This window comes from Thalassophryne amazonica, chromosome 2, assembly GCF_902500255.1.
Source record: "Thalassophryne amazonica chromosome 2, fThaAma1.1, whole genome shotgun sequence".
In the NCBI taxonomy this organism is placed as follows: Eukaryota; Metazoa; Chordata; class Actinopteri; order Batrachoidiformes; family Batrachoididae; genus Thalassophryne; species Thalassophryne amazonica.
In genome coordinates this window covers 18,133,205-18,148,809 of record NC_047104.1, presented here as the reverse complement: position 1 = coordinate 18,148,809, position 15,605 = coordinate 18,133,205, and the positions used below count along the sequence as shown (strand labels likewise).

Below are 15,605 nucleotides of genomic sequence, written 5' to 3'. Positions count from 1 at the left end.
ATACAAAAAAAATTAAGGAAAATATAACCAGGTGGAGTCTAACTCCTTTTCTCAATCTTTCTTCAAGAACTGAATATATTAAAATGAATATTTTACCTCAATTTTTATATATATATTCCACACCCTACCAATAGAAATTAATCAATGCCATTTTAATGAATGGGATAAAATGTTATCAAGATATATATGACGAAGCAAGAGACCTAGGGTACGTCTCAAAGCTCTACAGCTGACCAAGGAGAGGGGAGGATGGGCACTACCTTCTTTCAGAGATTATTTTCTTGCAACACAGATAAGAACAATTATATGCTGGTGCAATCCTATATATAATCCTCAATGGAAAAGTATAGAAGAGAAAATATGTTCCATTCCCATACAGGCAATTATAGCTGACAATCTGCAAAATTACATAAAAAGTATTGACAATCCATGGGTGAAATGTACTCTTAAAATGTGGAAAGCTATCATAAAAGAACATATGTTTGAAGGGGATATAATGGTTCTTAAATGGTGTGCATATGACTCAGACTTCATGCCAAATAGATTGGATACCAGGTTTAAGGACTGGACATTTAAGGGTTTGACTGCTTTATGTAAATTACTGAAAGGGGGAACAGTGCTTAGTTTTGATACAATTAAAGAAAGATACCTTTTAGAAAAACAGGATTTCTACCGCTATCTGCAGATACGACACTATATTAATATGAAAATGAAAAATGTCTCAGAAACAAAAGTGAGTTTTATAGAAATGTTTAGGAAAGCATATAACTCTGATATCAATGGTAGAATTATATCATGTGCATACAAAGGCTTATCCAATCTTAAAACATAGTCAACTACATACATTAAAGAAAAATGGGAGCAAGAAGGAGGAATAAGTATATCTGAGGAGGAATGGACAACAATGTGGAGATATAATTGGAAATGTACTAGTTCACAGATTTGGAGGGAATTCAGCTGGAAAAATCTGATAAGATATTTTATTACACCCGTTCAGAAATCTCACTATGATGGAACTCCCCCTATATGTTGGAGAAACTGCGGTAATCAACATGCAAACCACCACCACATCTTTTGGGACTGCCAGGTTATCAAGGACTTCTGGAGAGAAATACACATGGCTCTACAAGACATTTTTAAAGATGTAATGCCTCTCGAGATGAAGATTATATATTTTGGAAATTTACCTCAGAAATTGTTAAAAAAAAGACAAATATTTATTAAATATTTTGTTGGTCGCAGCTAAAAAGGCATTAACCAGGAAATGGTTATTACAGGAAAGGCCGACTTTAACTGAATGGATGAACATTACAATGGACATTTACAAAATGGAAAAGATAACAGCGTGTATCAACTACAAATTGGAACAGTTTACCTCATACTGGAGAAAATGGATCCACTATGTAACATCTCATAGGCCTGATTTTGTTTTCTCAGATAATTAGTAAAGTTATAACAGCAATCTACTCCCTAACTGTTTCGGTTCTGTTTGGGTTGTTTGTTGTTGTTTTTTCTCTAATATTGCATTACAGCATTTTGTGTCGAGGTATGTGTGCTTTTAAAATGAATGTACATTGATGTTGATAGAATGAGGATGATGAACACACAGTGGTTACAGTATGTTATGTATATATTTGACACAAAATGCTAATAAAAAATAAATTACAAAAAAAAAAAAAAATTTCACCCCCATTTCAAAACTGGTGCAGATGATGGCTGTTTTTGAAGTTTGTTCAAAATTGACAAAAGATGGATCAAGAAGTTACTGTGATGCTTCAAAACACACCCCAATTTGCTATTCGGGATGAAATGGGAAGGAACGGCACTCTGTGGAATAGGGGTATAAAAGTACACAAATCTTCAGAAAAAAATACTATTATTATTGTTATCTCAAATCACACATATCTTCAGAAAACATTATCATCATCATTTAAAATCACATACCTTCAGAAAACATTTACCATTACAATTATTTTAATATCACACATATCTTCAGAAAAGATTTATTATTATTTTAAGTGACATATCTTCAGAATATATTATTACCTTTGCTAACGAAGTTGGGCGGAGGTCTTTTTTTTTCTTCACCCGTTTGTTTGTCTGCCTGATTGTGAACAACCTGTAACCCACCATTGTTCATATATCGTTATGAATTCTATTTATTTATTTTTACAGAGGATTCATATCCTGATAGCCAAGAACTGACTCAATATTCAAGGTCTTAGGTGAAAGTCAGGAAAAATCTTGGAAAATTGAGAAAAATCCCTATTCTTTAACATTGAACAAATTTTCAAAAATTCATAACGCTGTTCAAAAAATATAGAAGTTCTTTCATATTTGAGAGCGTTATGTAGGATGGTATCCTTTGATCCAGATTACAGATTTTGTGGTCATTTAAATTTAACAATGAAAACCCCATTTAATGTATATTTTACATTATATCTCAACCAAACATGCTCCAATCACTCTCATATTTGAAACTGAAGTGCACACTGGCACTCACTATCGCCAGACAAAGTTTGATCCGGATCTGATCCGGACTGTGGGTTTGAAACCAAGTGCCAAGAAGCAATAACTGATCACATCTAATTTAGTTTATAAAAAGCCACTTCCAACAGGACTTTGACCTTAAATTTTTTCCAAGGTAAAATTTTGTGTAATTGTCAACTAGTATTGGCAGAGGTTTGTGCTCTACGAGCTCTAGTTATTATTAATCTCAATCATTATTTCGCACATATCTTCAGAAAAGATTATTATGATCATCATGATCTTAAATCACACATATCTTCAGAAAAGCTTTATTATTATTATCTTAAATCACATATATCTTCAGAATATTATTATTAAGTCACACATCTCTCCAGAAAACATTATTACTATTATTTTTATTATTATTATCTTAAATCACATATCTTAAATGTTAAATATATTATTATTATCGTCATTATCATTATTATTACACTGGTAAACAAACAAACAAACAAAAAAAAAACCAAACAATAATTCTTGCATGGACTTTGAGAACTGATTTAGGGTCATTTTGGGGTGCTGAATCCAAATCTGTGCTCAGATTTCCTCTATCACACCACATTTTTTGCAATCTGCATGTTCTGTATTGATGGATTACACAAACATTGCTCATTCACTCACGAGTTTGATGCCACTTATGCACAAAAGCAATTTCAAAGCATAGTTTTTAAACCAGGTTCACAATATGTGAACAAGAGCCATAATATTGTTTATGGTACTGAAGAGGTGTGTGAGACTGCAGCTTTTGCTTCAACGCTTGATACGAGATATATGTTTTCATATCTCTAAAACGTGATGCGATTGGCAAAAAACTAACACCAGATTCAGAGTCAGCCACCCAAATTACTCAAAATCCATTGAAAAACTCCATGCCAGAAAAATCTTGTTGACCAGTGTTATTATCTCAAACTACAAATACTTCAGCAAAGATGATTACTATCTGTGATGTATTAGGGCTGGTGTGCCCAACCGGTCGATCTCGATCGGGCTGACTTCCAGTCGATCGCACAGGGGTGCGAAAAAAAACTCTCATGCAGTTCTTTCTATCTGCATATGCACAGGGTCAAGAGGTCGCGAGGAGCTACAGTGGAGAGTGAGGCGAGTGTGGAGGAGGCGAAAAATTCCAAAACTTATCATTTTCATTCAGAGTGGGAAGAAGATTATTTTTTCATTTATTCAAATGGAAAATCAATCTGCCTTATCTGCAATGCAAACGTGGCATTACTGAAGAAAGGGAAAAGAAAGGGAGCGGTATTTTAAGACAAGCCACAAGAGCTACGATGCTAGCTTCCCAACTAAATCACATCTTCGCGCACGAAAAGTGCAGGAATTGAAAAGCCAGCTTGCAGCACAACAGGCCGTTTTCACCTGGCCAATTGCAAGTAAGACTGCAACCACAGCTTCTTATCGTGTCAGCTGTGTTCTGGCAAAAGGAAAGAAATCTTTCAAGGATGGTAAGATTGTAAAAGAAGCGCTCATGGAAGCAGCAGATGTGCTCTTTGCCGATTTTAAAAATCGAAAGGAGATTGTGTCTGCTATTCAGGATGTGCAGCTCTCAAGAAATTCTGTTACACAACGATGACGGAGGATATTGAACGGCAACTGAGGAATGATATTGACGCATGTGAGTGTTTTTCTCTGCAATTCAATGAATCCACTGATGTTGTGGACGTGGCTCAGTTATGTGTTTTTGTTAGAATGGTTTTTGAAAGGGCACACGGTTTTTTATGGAATTTGTTAATAAGAGCCAGCTGCCCCTCTTCAAACTCATTTCCATTACCACCGATGGGGCTCCAGCAACGGTTGGATGTACTGCTGGGTTCATCGGATTGTGCAAACAGTGTGAATCTTTTCCAGACTTCCTGAATTACCATTGCATAAGTCACCAGCAAGGGTTGTGCAGGAAGATTTTAAATATGGAAGATGTCCACAGTATGAGAAACATCTCCATATCATGATGTTGTTCCATTTCTCTTTAGTCCAGTCAATGTGTTCCTTGTCAAACTGTAGCCGCTTCAGCACGTGTTTTTTTTTCAACAATGGGACTTTGTCACATCTTCTTGTCCATAGCTTGTCTTCACATAGGCCTCATCTAATTGTTCCAGTACTCACAGTTAACTTCAGACCTTCTTTGATCACCCTGGAGCTGATCACTGTCTGAGTCTTTGTCATTTTGTCTATTCTTGGATCCATTTGAATGGTGGTTTTGTTTTCTTCCACATCAAATGGTAACGTGGTTTGTTATTTTAAACCATTTGAGACCATTTTAGCTGAGTAGTCCATTATTTTCAGCAATTCTTTATATGTTTTTCCCTCTCCAATCAAACTGTTAGTCAAAGTACACTGTGCTTCTGAATAATGTCTGTAATGAGCCATTTTACTCAGATTTGCAGAAACAAATACACAACAACCAACATGGAGAAAATTTACTGCCTTCATCCTTAAATAAGTTCCACCTGTCAGGGTAAGAAAAGGGTCACAGAAAGAAAAATACACAGACTGACTTTTTTTTTTTACAGTCTAATATTCCTTTTCATTACCTTTTGTAAAGTAATAAATTTGATCAATTTTTCACATTTTGCTTTGGAATAAAATGTGCAGTGTTTGTGTTTAAGAAAATAAAATGTATTTTAAGGATTTTGAGCTTTACTCACTTTTCTAAACACAATGATATTATGAACACAATTGTATTTATGTACGACAGAAGAGTTGGACAGACCTTACAGCGGACAGCCAAGACATTCAAGTTGCTCTGATAACTCACAGCTCCAGGGGTCACTGTCCTCCCATCTGCAAACATGTTCATGAAAGGTTAAAGATCTGTGACTCTCTCCACCACTTTCAGAGAAACTGTGTCCACAGTCTAGACCAGGGCCGGTGCTAGCCATTTGGGTGCCCTAAGCACAAATGCTTTGTGCCCCCCGCCCTCCCAAAATGCACAATAATTCAGAATTTGTCAGTGCGGTTCTCTATTTTTCCAAAAACAATTTCTCAATACTCAATATTAAATTAATATTGACTTACAACCTCAATTCCAATGAAGTTCGGCGTTGTGTAAAATGTAACTGAAAACAGAATACAGTGATTTGCAAATCCTCTTTAACCAATATTCAATTGAATACACCACAAAGACAAGATATTTAATGTTCAAATTGAAAAAAACCTGGGACAGTGGTATGTTTACCACTGTGTTACATCACCTTTCCTTCTAACAACACTCAATAAGCGTTTGGGAACAAAGGACACTAATTGTTGAAGCTTTGTAGGTGAAATTCTTTCCTATTCTTGCTTGATGTACAACGACAGTTGTTCAACAGTCTTGGGTCTCCGTTGTTGTATTTTGCACTTCATAATGCACCACACATTTTCAATGGGGGACAGGTCTGGACTGCAGGCAGTCCAGTCCAGTACCCACACTGTTTTACTATGAAGTCACGCTGTTGTAACACGTGCAGAATGTGGCTTGGCATTGTCTTGCTGAAATAAGCATGGACGTCCCTGAAAAATACATTGTTTGGATGGCAGCATGTGTTGCTCCAAAACCTGGATGTAACTTTCAGCATTGATGGGCAATGCCTATTCACAGATGTGTAAGCTCCCCATGCCATGGGCACGAACACACCCTCATTCCATCACAGATGCTGGCTTTTGAACTTTGCACTGGTAACAATCTGGATGGACAAAAGAGGAAAAACTCTTGTCTGGAGGACACAACGTCCATGATTTCCAAAAACAGTTTGAATTGTGGACTCATCAGACCACAGCACACTTTTCCACTTTGCGTCTGTCCATTTCAAATAAAATTGGGCCCAGAGAAGGGAGCAGTGTTTCTGAATGTTGTTGATGTTTGGCTTTCACTTTGCATGGCAGAGTTTTAACTTGCACTTGTACAGTAGTGTTCAGAATAATACAACCCCTGGCAAAAATTATGGAATCACCGGCCTCGGAGGATGTTCATTCAGTTGTTCAATTTTGTAGAAAAAAAGCAAATCACAAACATGAACAAAACTAAAGTCATTTCAAATGGCAACTTTCTGGCTTTAAGAAACACTATAAGAAATCAAGAAAAAAAATTGTGGCGGTCAGTAACGGTTACTTTTTTAGACCAAACAGAGGGAAAAAAATATGGACTCACTCAATTCTGAAGAATAAATTATGGAATCACCCTGTAAATTTTCATCCCCAAAACTAACACCTGCATCAAATCAGATCTGCTTGTTAGTCTGCATCTAAAAAGGAGAGCTGTTGCACCAAGTGGACTGACATAAATCATGGCTCCAACACGAGAGATGTCAATTGAAACAAAGGAGAGAATACCAAACTCTTAAAAGAGGGTAAATCATCACGCAATGTTGCAAAAGATGTTGGTTGTTCACAGTCAGCTGTGTCTAAACTCTGGACCAAATACAAACAACATGGGAAGGTTGTTAAAGGCAAACATACTGGTAGACCAAGGAAGACATCAAAGCGTCAAGACAGAAAACTTAAAGCAATATGTCTCAAAAATCGAAAATGCACAACAAAACAAATGAGGAACGAATGGGAGGAAACTGGAGTCAACGTCTGTGACCGAACTGTAAGAAACCGCCTAAAGGAAATGGGATTTACATACAGAAAAGCTAAACGAAAGCCATCATTAACACCTAAACAGAAAAAAACAAGGTTACAATGGGCTAAGGAAAAGCAATCGTGGACTGTGGATGACTGGATGAAAGTCATATTCAGTGATGAATCTCGAATCTGTATTGGGCAAGGTGATGCTGGAACTTTTGTTTGGTGCCGTTCCAATGAGATTTATAAAGATGACTGCCTGAAGAGAACATGTAAATTTCCACAGTCAGCCGCATGTTCTCCTTGAATTGCTGTCTGTCTGAGTGGTGTCCAAAAAATGAGGTGGGCTTCATAGATAATTGGCAAAGCTTCTGGGGAAAACCTGGTCTTGTTAGGAGAGATGGCATCCATCCCACTTTGGATGGAGCAGCTCTCATTTCTAGAAATCTGGCCAATTTTCTTGGATCCTCCAAACTGTGACTGTCCAGCGTTGGGACCAGGAGGCAGAGCTGTGGTCTTATACACCTCTCTGCAGCTTCTCTCCCCCTGCCATCCCCTCATTACCCCATCCCCGTAGAGACGGTGCCTGCTCCCAGACCACCAATATCCAGCAAAAATCTATTTAAGCATAAAAATTCAAAAAGAAAAAATAATATAGCACCTTCAACTGCACCACAGACTAAAACAGTTAAATGTGGTCTATTAAACATTAGGTCTCTCTCTTCTAAGTCCCTGTTGGTAAATGATATAATAATTGATCAACGTATTGATTTATTCTGCCTAACAGAAACCTGGTTACAGCAGGATGAATATGTTAGTTTAAATGAGTCAACACCCCCGAGTCACACTAACTGTCAGAATGCTCGTAGCACGGGCCGGGGCGGAGGATTAGCAGCAATCTTCCATTCCAGCTTATTAATTAATCAAAAACCTAGACAGAGCTTTAATTCATTTGAAAGCTTGTCTCTTAGTCTTGTCCATCCAAATTGGAAGTCCCAAAAACCAGTTTTATTTGTTATTATCTATCGTCCACCTGGTCGTTACTGTGAGTTTCTCTGTGAATTTTCAGACCTTTTGTCTGACTTAGTGCTTAGCTCAGATAAGATAATTATAGTGGGCGATTTTAACATCCACACAGATGCTGAGAATGACAGCCTCAACACTGCATTTAATCTATTATTAGACTCTATTGGCTTTGCTCAAAAAGTAAATGAGTCCACCCACCACTTTAATCATATCTTAGATCTTGTTCTGACTTATGGTATGGAAATAGAAGACTTAACAGTATTCCCTGAAAACTCCCTTCTGTCTGATCATTTTTTAATAACATTTACATTTACCCTGATGGACTACCCTGCAGTGGGGAATAAGTTTCATTACACTAGAAGTCTTTCAGAAAGCGCTGTAACTAGGTTTAAGGATATGATTCCTTCTTTATGTTCTCTAATGTCATATACCAACACAGAGCAGAGTAGCTACCTAAACTCTGTAAGGGAGTTAGAGTATCTCGTCAATAGTTTTACATCCTCATTGAAGACAACTTTGGATGCTGTAGCTCCTCTGAAAAAGAGAGCTTTAAATCAGAAGTGTCTGACTCCGTGGTATAACTCACAAACTCGTAGCTTAAAGCAGATAACCCGTAAGTTGGAGAGGAAATGGCGTCTCACTAATTTAGAAGATCTTCACTTAGCCTGGAAAAAGAGTTTGTTGCTCTATAAAAAAGCCCTCCGTAAAGCTAGGACATCTTTCTACTCATCACTAGGCTTGCCTCTACTGGTGGTTGGCTCTCACTGCGGTATTGTATCACTTCCTGTTCCGGAGCACAGCGGTGTTTTTCTGTATCTGTTAGCTGTTTAATCTGCGCAGTTAGATTGATCTAGTTATCTAGATTACGATTTGTTTCCCATTGTAATCTTTACGTGCCTTAACTAAAGCACTCATTCTGCTGAATCACCTCTAAATTATTTACACATTATTCACTTTGCGTGTTTTTAGGAATCCGCTAGCTTAGCGTAGCTACTAGCTCTTAGCCGATTTAGCATGGCGGCTTCTCCTGTCTCTCCCGCACTTTTCTGCTCTGGGTGTGAAATGTTTAGTTATTCCTCGGCCTCCTTTAGCAGTAATGGTACTTGTAATAAGTGTAGCTTATTCGTAGCTTTGGAGGCCAGGCTGGGCGAATTGGAGACTCGGCTCCGCACCATGGAAAATTCTACAGCTAGCCAGGCCCCTGTAGTCGGTGCGGACCAAGGTAGCTTAGCCGCCGTTAGTTCCCCTCTGGCAGATCCCGAGCAGCCGGGAAAGCAGGCTGACTGGGTGACTGTGAGGAGGAAGAGTAGCCCTAAACAGAAGCCCCGTGTACACCGCCAACCCGTTCACATTTCTAACCGTTTTTCCCCACTCGACGACACACCCGCCGAGGATCAAACTCTGGTTATTGGCGACTCTGTTTTGAGAAATGTGAAGTTAGCGACACCAGCAACCATAGTCAATTGTCTTCCGGGGGCCAGAGCAGGCGACATTGAAGGAAATTTGAAACTGCTGGTTAAGGCTAAGCGTAAATTTGGTAAGATTGTAATTCACGTCGGCAGTAATGACACCCGGTTACGCCAATCGGAGGTCACTAAAATTAACATTAAATCGGTGTGTAACTTTGCAAAAACAATGTCGGACTCTGTAGTTTTCTCTGGGCCCCTCCCCAATCAGACCGGGAGTGACATGTTTAGCCGCATAAAACCAGTTTTATTTGTTATTATCTATCGTCCACCTGGTCGTTACTGTGAGTTTCTCTGTGAATTTTCAGACCTTTTGTCTGACTTAGTGCTTAGCTCAGATAAGATAATTATAGTGGGCGATTTTAACATCCACACAGATGCTGAGAATGACAGCCTCAACACTGCATTTAATCTATTATTAGACTCTATTGGCTTTGCTCAAAAAGTAAATGAGTCCACCCACCACTTTAATCATATCTTAGATCTTGTTCTGACTTATGGTATGGAAATAGAAGACTTAACAGTATTCCCTGAAAACTCCCTTCTGTCTGATCATTTTTTAATAACATTTACATTTACTCTGATGGACTACCCAGCAGTAGGGAATAAGTTTCATTACACTAGAAGTCTTTCAGAAAGCGCTGTAACTAGGTTTAAGGATATGATTCCTTCTTTATGTTCTCTAATGCCATATAACAACACAGTGCAGAGTAGCTACCTAAACTCTGTAAGGGAGATAGAGTATCTCGTCAATAGTTTTACATCCTCATTGAAGACAACTTTGGATGCTGTAGCTCCTCTGAAAAAGAGAGCTTTAAATCAGAAGTGTCTGACTCCATGGTATAACTCTCAAACTCGTAGCTTAAAGCAGATAACCCGTAAGTTGGAGAGGAAATGGCGTCTCACTAATTTAGAAGATCTTCACTTAGCCTGGAAAAAGAGTCTGTTGCTCTATAAAAAAGCCCTCCGTAAAGCTAGGACATCTTTCTACTCATCACTAATTGAAGAAAATAAGAACAACCCCAGGTTTCTTTTCAGCACTGTAGCCAGGCTGACAAAGAGTCAGAGCTCTATTGAGCTGAGTATTCCATTATCTTTAACTAGTAATGAGTTCATGACTTTCTTTGCTAACAAAATTTTAACTATTAGAGAAAAAATTACTCATAACCATCCCAAAGACGTATCGTTATCTTTGGCTGCTTTCAGTGATGCCGGTATTTGGTTAGACTCTTTCTCTCCGATTGTTCTGTCTGAGTTATTTTCATTAGTTACTTCATCCAAACCATCAACATGTTTATTAGACCCCATTCCTACCAGGCTGCTCAAGGAAGCCCTACCATTATTTAATGCTTCGATCTTAAATATGATCAATCTATCTTTGTTAGTTGGCTATGTACCACAGGCTTTTAAGGTGGCAGTAATTAAACCATTACTTAAAAAGCCATCACTTGACCCAGCTATCTTAGCTAATTATAGGCCAATCTCCAACCTTCCTTTTCTCTCAAAAATTCTTGAAAGGGTAGTTGTAAAACAGCTAACTGATCATCTGCAGAGGAATGGTCTATTTGAAGAGTTTCAGTCAGGTTTTAGAATTCATCATAGTACAGAAACAGCATTAGTGAAGGTTACAAATGATCTTCTTATGGCCTCGGACAGTGGACTCATCTCTGTGCTTGTTCTGTTAGACCTCAGTGCTGCTTTTGATACTGTTGACCATAAAATTTTATTACAGAGATTAGAGCATGCCATAGGTATTAAAGGCACTGCGCTGCGGTGGTTTGAATCATATTTGTCTAATAGATTACAATTTGTTCATGTAAATGGGGAATCTTCTTCACAGACTAAAGTTAATTATGGAGTTCCACAAGGTTCTGTGCTAGGACCAATTTTATTCACTTTATATATGCTTCCCTTAGGCAGTATTATTAGACGGTATTGCTTAAATTTTCATTGTTACGCAGATGATACCCAGCTTTATCTATCCATGAAGCCAGAGGACACACACCAATTAGCTAAACTGCAGGATTGTCTTACAGACATAAAGACATGGATGACCTCTCATTTCCTGCTTTTAAACTCAGATAAAACTGAAGTTATTGTTCTTGGCCCCACAAATCTTAGAAACATGGTGTCTAACCAGATCCTTACTCTGGATGGCATTACCCTGACCTCTAGTAATACTGTGAGAAATCTTGGAGTCATTTTTGATCAGGATATGTCATTCAAAGCGCATATTAAACAAATATGTAGGACTGCTTTTTTGCATTTACGCAATATCTCTAAAATCAGAAAGGTCTTGTCTCAGAGTGATGCTGAAAAACTAATTCATGCATTTATTTCCTCTAGGCTGGACTATTGTAATTCATTATTATCAGGTTGTCCTAAAAGTTCTCTAAAAAGCCTTCAGTTAATTCAAAATGCTGCAGCTAGAGTGCTGACGGGGACTAGAAGGAGAGAGCATATCTCACCCATATTGGCCTCTCTTCATTGGCTTCCTGTTAATTCTAGAATAGAATTTAAAATTCTTCTTCTTACTTATAAGGTTTTGAATAATCAGGTCCCATCTTATCTTAGGGACCTCATAGTACCATATCACCCCAATAGAGCGCTTCGCTCTCAGACTGCAGGCTTACTTGTAGTTCCTAGGGTTTGTAAGAGTAGAATGGGAGGCAGAGCCTTCAGCTTTCAGGCTCCTCTCCTGTGGAACCAGCTCCCAATTCAGATCAGGGAGACAGACACCCTCTCTACTTTTAAGATTAGGCTTAAAACTTTCCTTTTTGCTAAAGCTTATAGTTAGGGCTGGATCAGGTGACCCTGAACCATCCCTTAGTTATGCTGCTATAGACGTAGACTGCTGGGGGGTTCCCATGATGCACTGTTTCTTTCTCTTTTTGCTCTGTATGCACCACTCTGCATTTAATCATTAGTGATCGATCTCTGCTCCCCTCCACAGCATGTCTTTTTCCTGGTTCTCTCCCTCAGCCCCAACCAGTCCCAGCAGAAGACTGCCCCTCCCTGAGCCTGGTTCTGCTGGAGGTTTCTTCCTGTTAAAAGGGAGTTTTTCCTTCCCACTGTAGCCAAGTGCTTGCTCACAGGGGGTCGTTTTGACCGTTGGGGTTTTACATCATTATTGTATGGCCTTGCCTTACAATATAAAGCGCCTTGGGGCAACTGTTTGTTGTGATTTGGCGCTATATAAAAAAAAAAATTGATTGATTGATTGATCACTAATTGAAGAAAATAAGAACAACCCCAGGTTTCTTTTCAGCACTGTAGCCAGGCTGACAAAGAGTCAGAGCTCTATTGAGCTGAGTATTCCATTAACTTTAACTAGTAATGACTTCATGACTTTCTTTGCTAACAAAATTTTGACTATTAGAGAAAAAATTACTCATAACCATCCCAAAGATGTATCGTTATCTTTGGCTGCTTTCAGTGATGCCGGTATTTGGTTAGACTCTTTCTCTCCGATTGTTCTGTCTGAGTTATTTTCATTAGTTACTTCATCCAAACCATCAACATGTTTATTAGACCCAATTCCTGCCAGGCTGCTCAAGGAAGTCCTACCATTATTTAATGCTTCAATCTTAAATATGATCAATCTATCTTTGTTAGTTGGCTATGTACCACAGGCTTTTAAGGTGGCAGTAATTAAACCATTACTTAAAAAGCCATCACTTGACCCAGCTATCTTAGCTAATTATAGGCCAATCTCCAACCTTCCTTTTCTCTCAAAGATTCTTGAGAGGGTAGTTGTAAAACAGCTAACTGATCACCTGCAGAGGAATGGTCTATTTGAAGAGTTTCAGTCAGGTTTTAGAATTCATCATAGTACAGAAACAGCATTAGTGAAGGTTACAAATGATCTTCTTATGGCTTCGGACAGTGGACTTATCTCTGTGCTTGTTCTGTTGGACCTCAGTGCTGCTTTTGATACTGTTGACCATAAAATTTTATTACAGAGATTAGGGCATGTCATAGGTATTAAAGGCACTGCGCTGCGGTGGTTTGAATCATATTTGTCTAATAGATTACAGTTTGTTCATGTAAATGGGGAATCTTCTTCACAGACTAAAGTTAATTATGGAGTTCCACAAGGTTCTGTGCTAGGACCAATTTTATTCACTTTATACATGCTTCCCTTAGGCAGTATTATTAGACGGTATTGCTTAAATTTTCATTGTTACGCAGATGATACCCAGCTTTATCTATCCATGAAGCCAGAGGATACACACCAATTAGCTAAACTGCAGGATTGTCTTACAGACATAAAGACATGGATGACCTCTAATTTCCTGCTTTTAAACTCAGATAAAACTGAAGTTATTGTACTTGGCCCCACAAATCTTAGAAGCATGGTGTCTAACCAGATCTTTACTCTGGATGGCATTTCCCTGACCTCTAGTAATACTGTGAGAAATCTTGGAGTCATTTTTGATCAGGATATGTCATTCAAAGCGCATATTAAACAAATATGTAGGACTGCCTTTTTGCATTTACGCAATATCTCTAAAATCAGAAAGGTCTTGTCTCAGAGTGATGCTGAAAAACTAATTCATGCATTTATTTCCTCTAGGCTGGACTATTGTAATTCATTATTATCAGGTTGTCCTAAAAGTTCCCTAAAAAGCCTTCAGTTAATTCAAAATGCTGCAGCTAGAGTACTGACGGGGACTAGCAGGACAGAGCATATCTCACCCGTGTTGGCCTCTCTTCATTGGCTTCCTGTTAATTCTAGAATAGAATTTAAAATTCTTCTTCTTACTTATAAGGTTTTGAATAATCAGGTCCCATCTTATCTTAGGGACCTCGTAGTACCATATTACCCCATTAGAGCGCTTCGCTCTCAGACTGCAGGCTTACTTGTAGTTCCTAGGGTTTGTAAGAGTAGAATGGGAGGCAGAGCCTTCAGCTTTCAGGCTCCTCTCCTGTGGAACCAGCTCCCAATTCAGATCAGGGAGACAGATACCCTCTCTACTTTTAAGATTAGGCTTAAAACTTTCCTTTTCGCTAAGGCTTATAGTTAGGGCTGGATCAGGTGACCCTGGACCATCCCTTGGTTATGCTGCTTTAGACGTAGACTGTGGGGGGGGTTCCCATGATGCACTGTTTCTTTCTCTTTTTGCTCCGTATGCATCACTCTGCATTTAATCATTAGTGATCGATCTCTGCCCTCCTCCACAGCCTGTCTTTTTCCTGGTTCTTTCCCTCAGCCCCAACCAGTCTCAGCAGAAGACTGCCCCTCCCTGAGCCTGGTTCTGCTGGAGGTTTCTTCCTGTTAAAAGGGAGTTTTTCCTTCCCACTGTAGCCAAGTGCTTGCTCATAGGGGGTCGTTTTGACCGTTGGGGTTTTTCATAATTATTGTATGGCCTTGCCTTACAATATAGAGCGCCTTGGGGCAACTGTTTGTTGTGATTTGGCGCTATATAAAAAAAAAAGTTGATTGATTGATTGATTGATGATATGGGGCTGCATGTCAGGTAAATGCACTGGGGAGATGGCTGTCATTACATCATCAATAAATGCACAAGTTTACATTGATATTTTGGACACTTTTCTTATCCCATTAATTGAACGGATGTTTAGGGATGATGAAATCATTTTTCAAGATGATAATGCATCTTGCCATAGAGCAAAAACTGTGAAAACATTCCTTGCAAAAAGACACATAGGGTCAATGTCATGGCCTGCAAACAGTCTGGATCTTAATCCAATTGAAAATCTTTGGTGGAAGTTGAAGAAAATGGTCCATGACAAGGCTCCAACCTGCAAAGCTGATCTGGCAACAGCAATCAGAGAAAGTTGGAGCCAGATTGATGAAGAGTACTGTTTGTCACTCATTAAGTCCATGCCTCAGAGACTGCAAGCTGTTATAAAAGCCAGAGGTGGTGAAACAAAATACTAGTGATGTGTTGGATCGTTCTTTTGTTTTTCATGATTCCATAATTTTTTCCTCAGAATTGAGTGAGTCCATATTTTTTTTCCCTCTGCTTGGTCTAAAAAGTAACCGTTACTGACTGCCACAATTTTATT

At 38.7% G+C, this 15,605-nt stretch overlaps 1 protein-coding gene across 2 annotated transcripts in view; it reads right to left on the bottom strand.

Moving 5' to 3' along the window:
- The window catches only part of mtfmt (mitochondrial methionyl-tRNA formyltransferase), a 59,805-nt gene that overhangs the window by 7,289 nt on the left and 36,911 nt on the right, over positions 1–15,605 (bottom strand). For both annotated transcript variants that reach the window (XM_034183972.1, XM_034183979.1), the window contains one exon: positions 5,249–5,319. In XM_034183972.1, the coding sequence (XP_034039863.1) occupies positions 5,249–5,319 (71 nt within the window). The remainder of the gene's footprint in view (positions 1–5,248; positions 5,320–15,605) is intronic.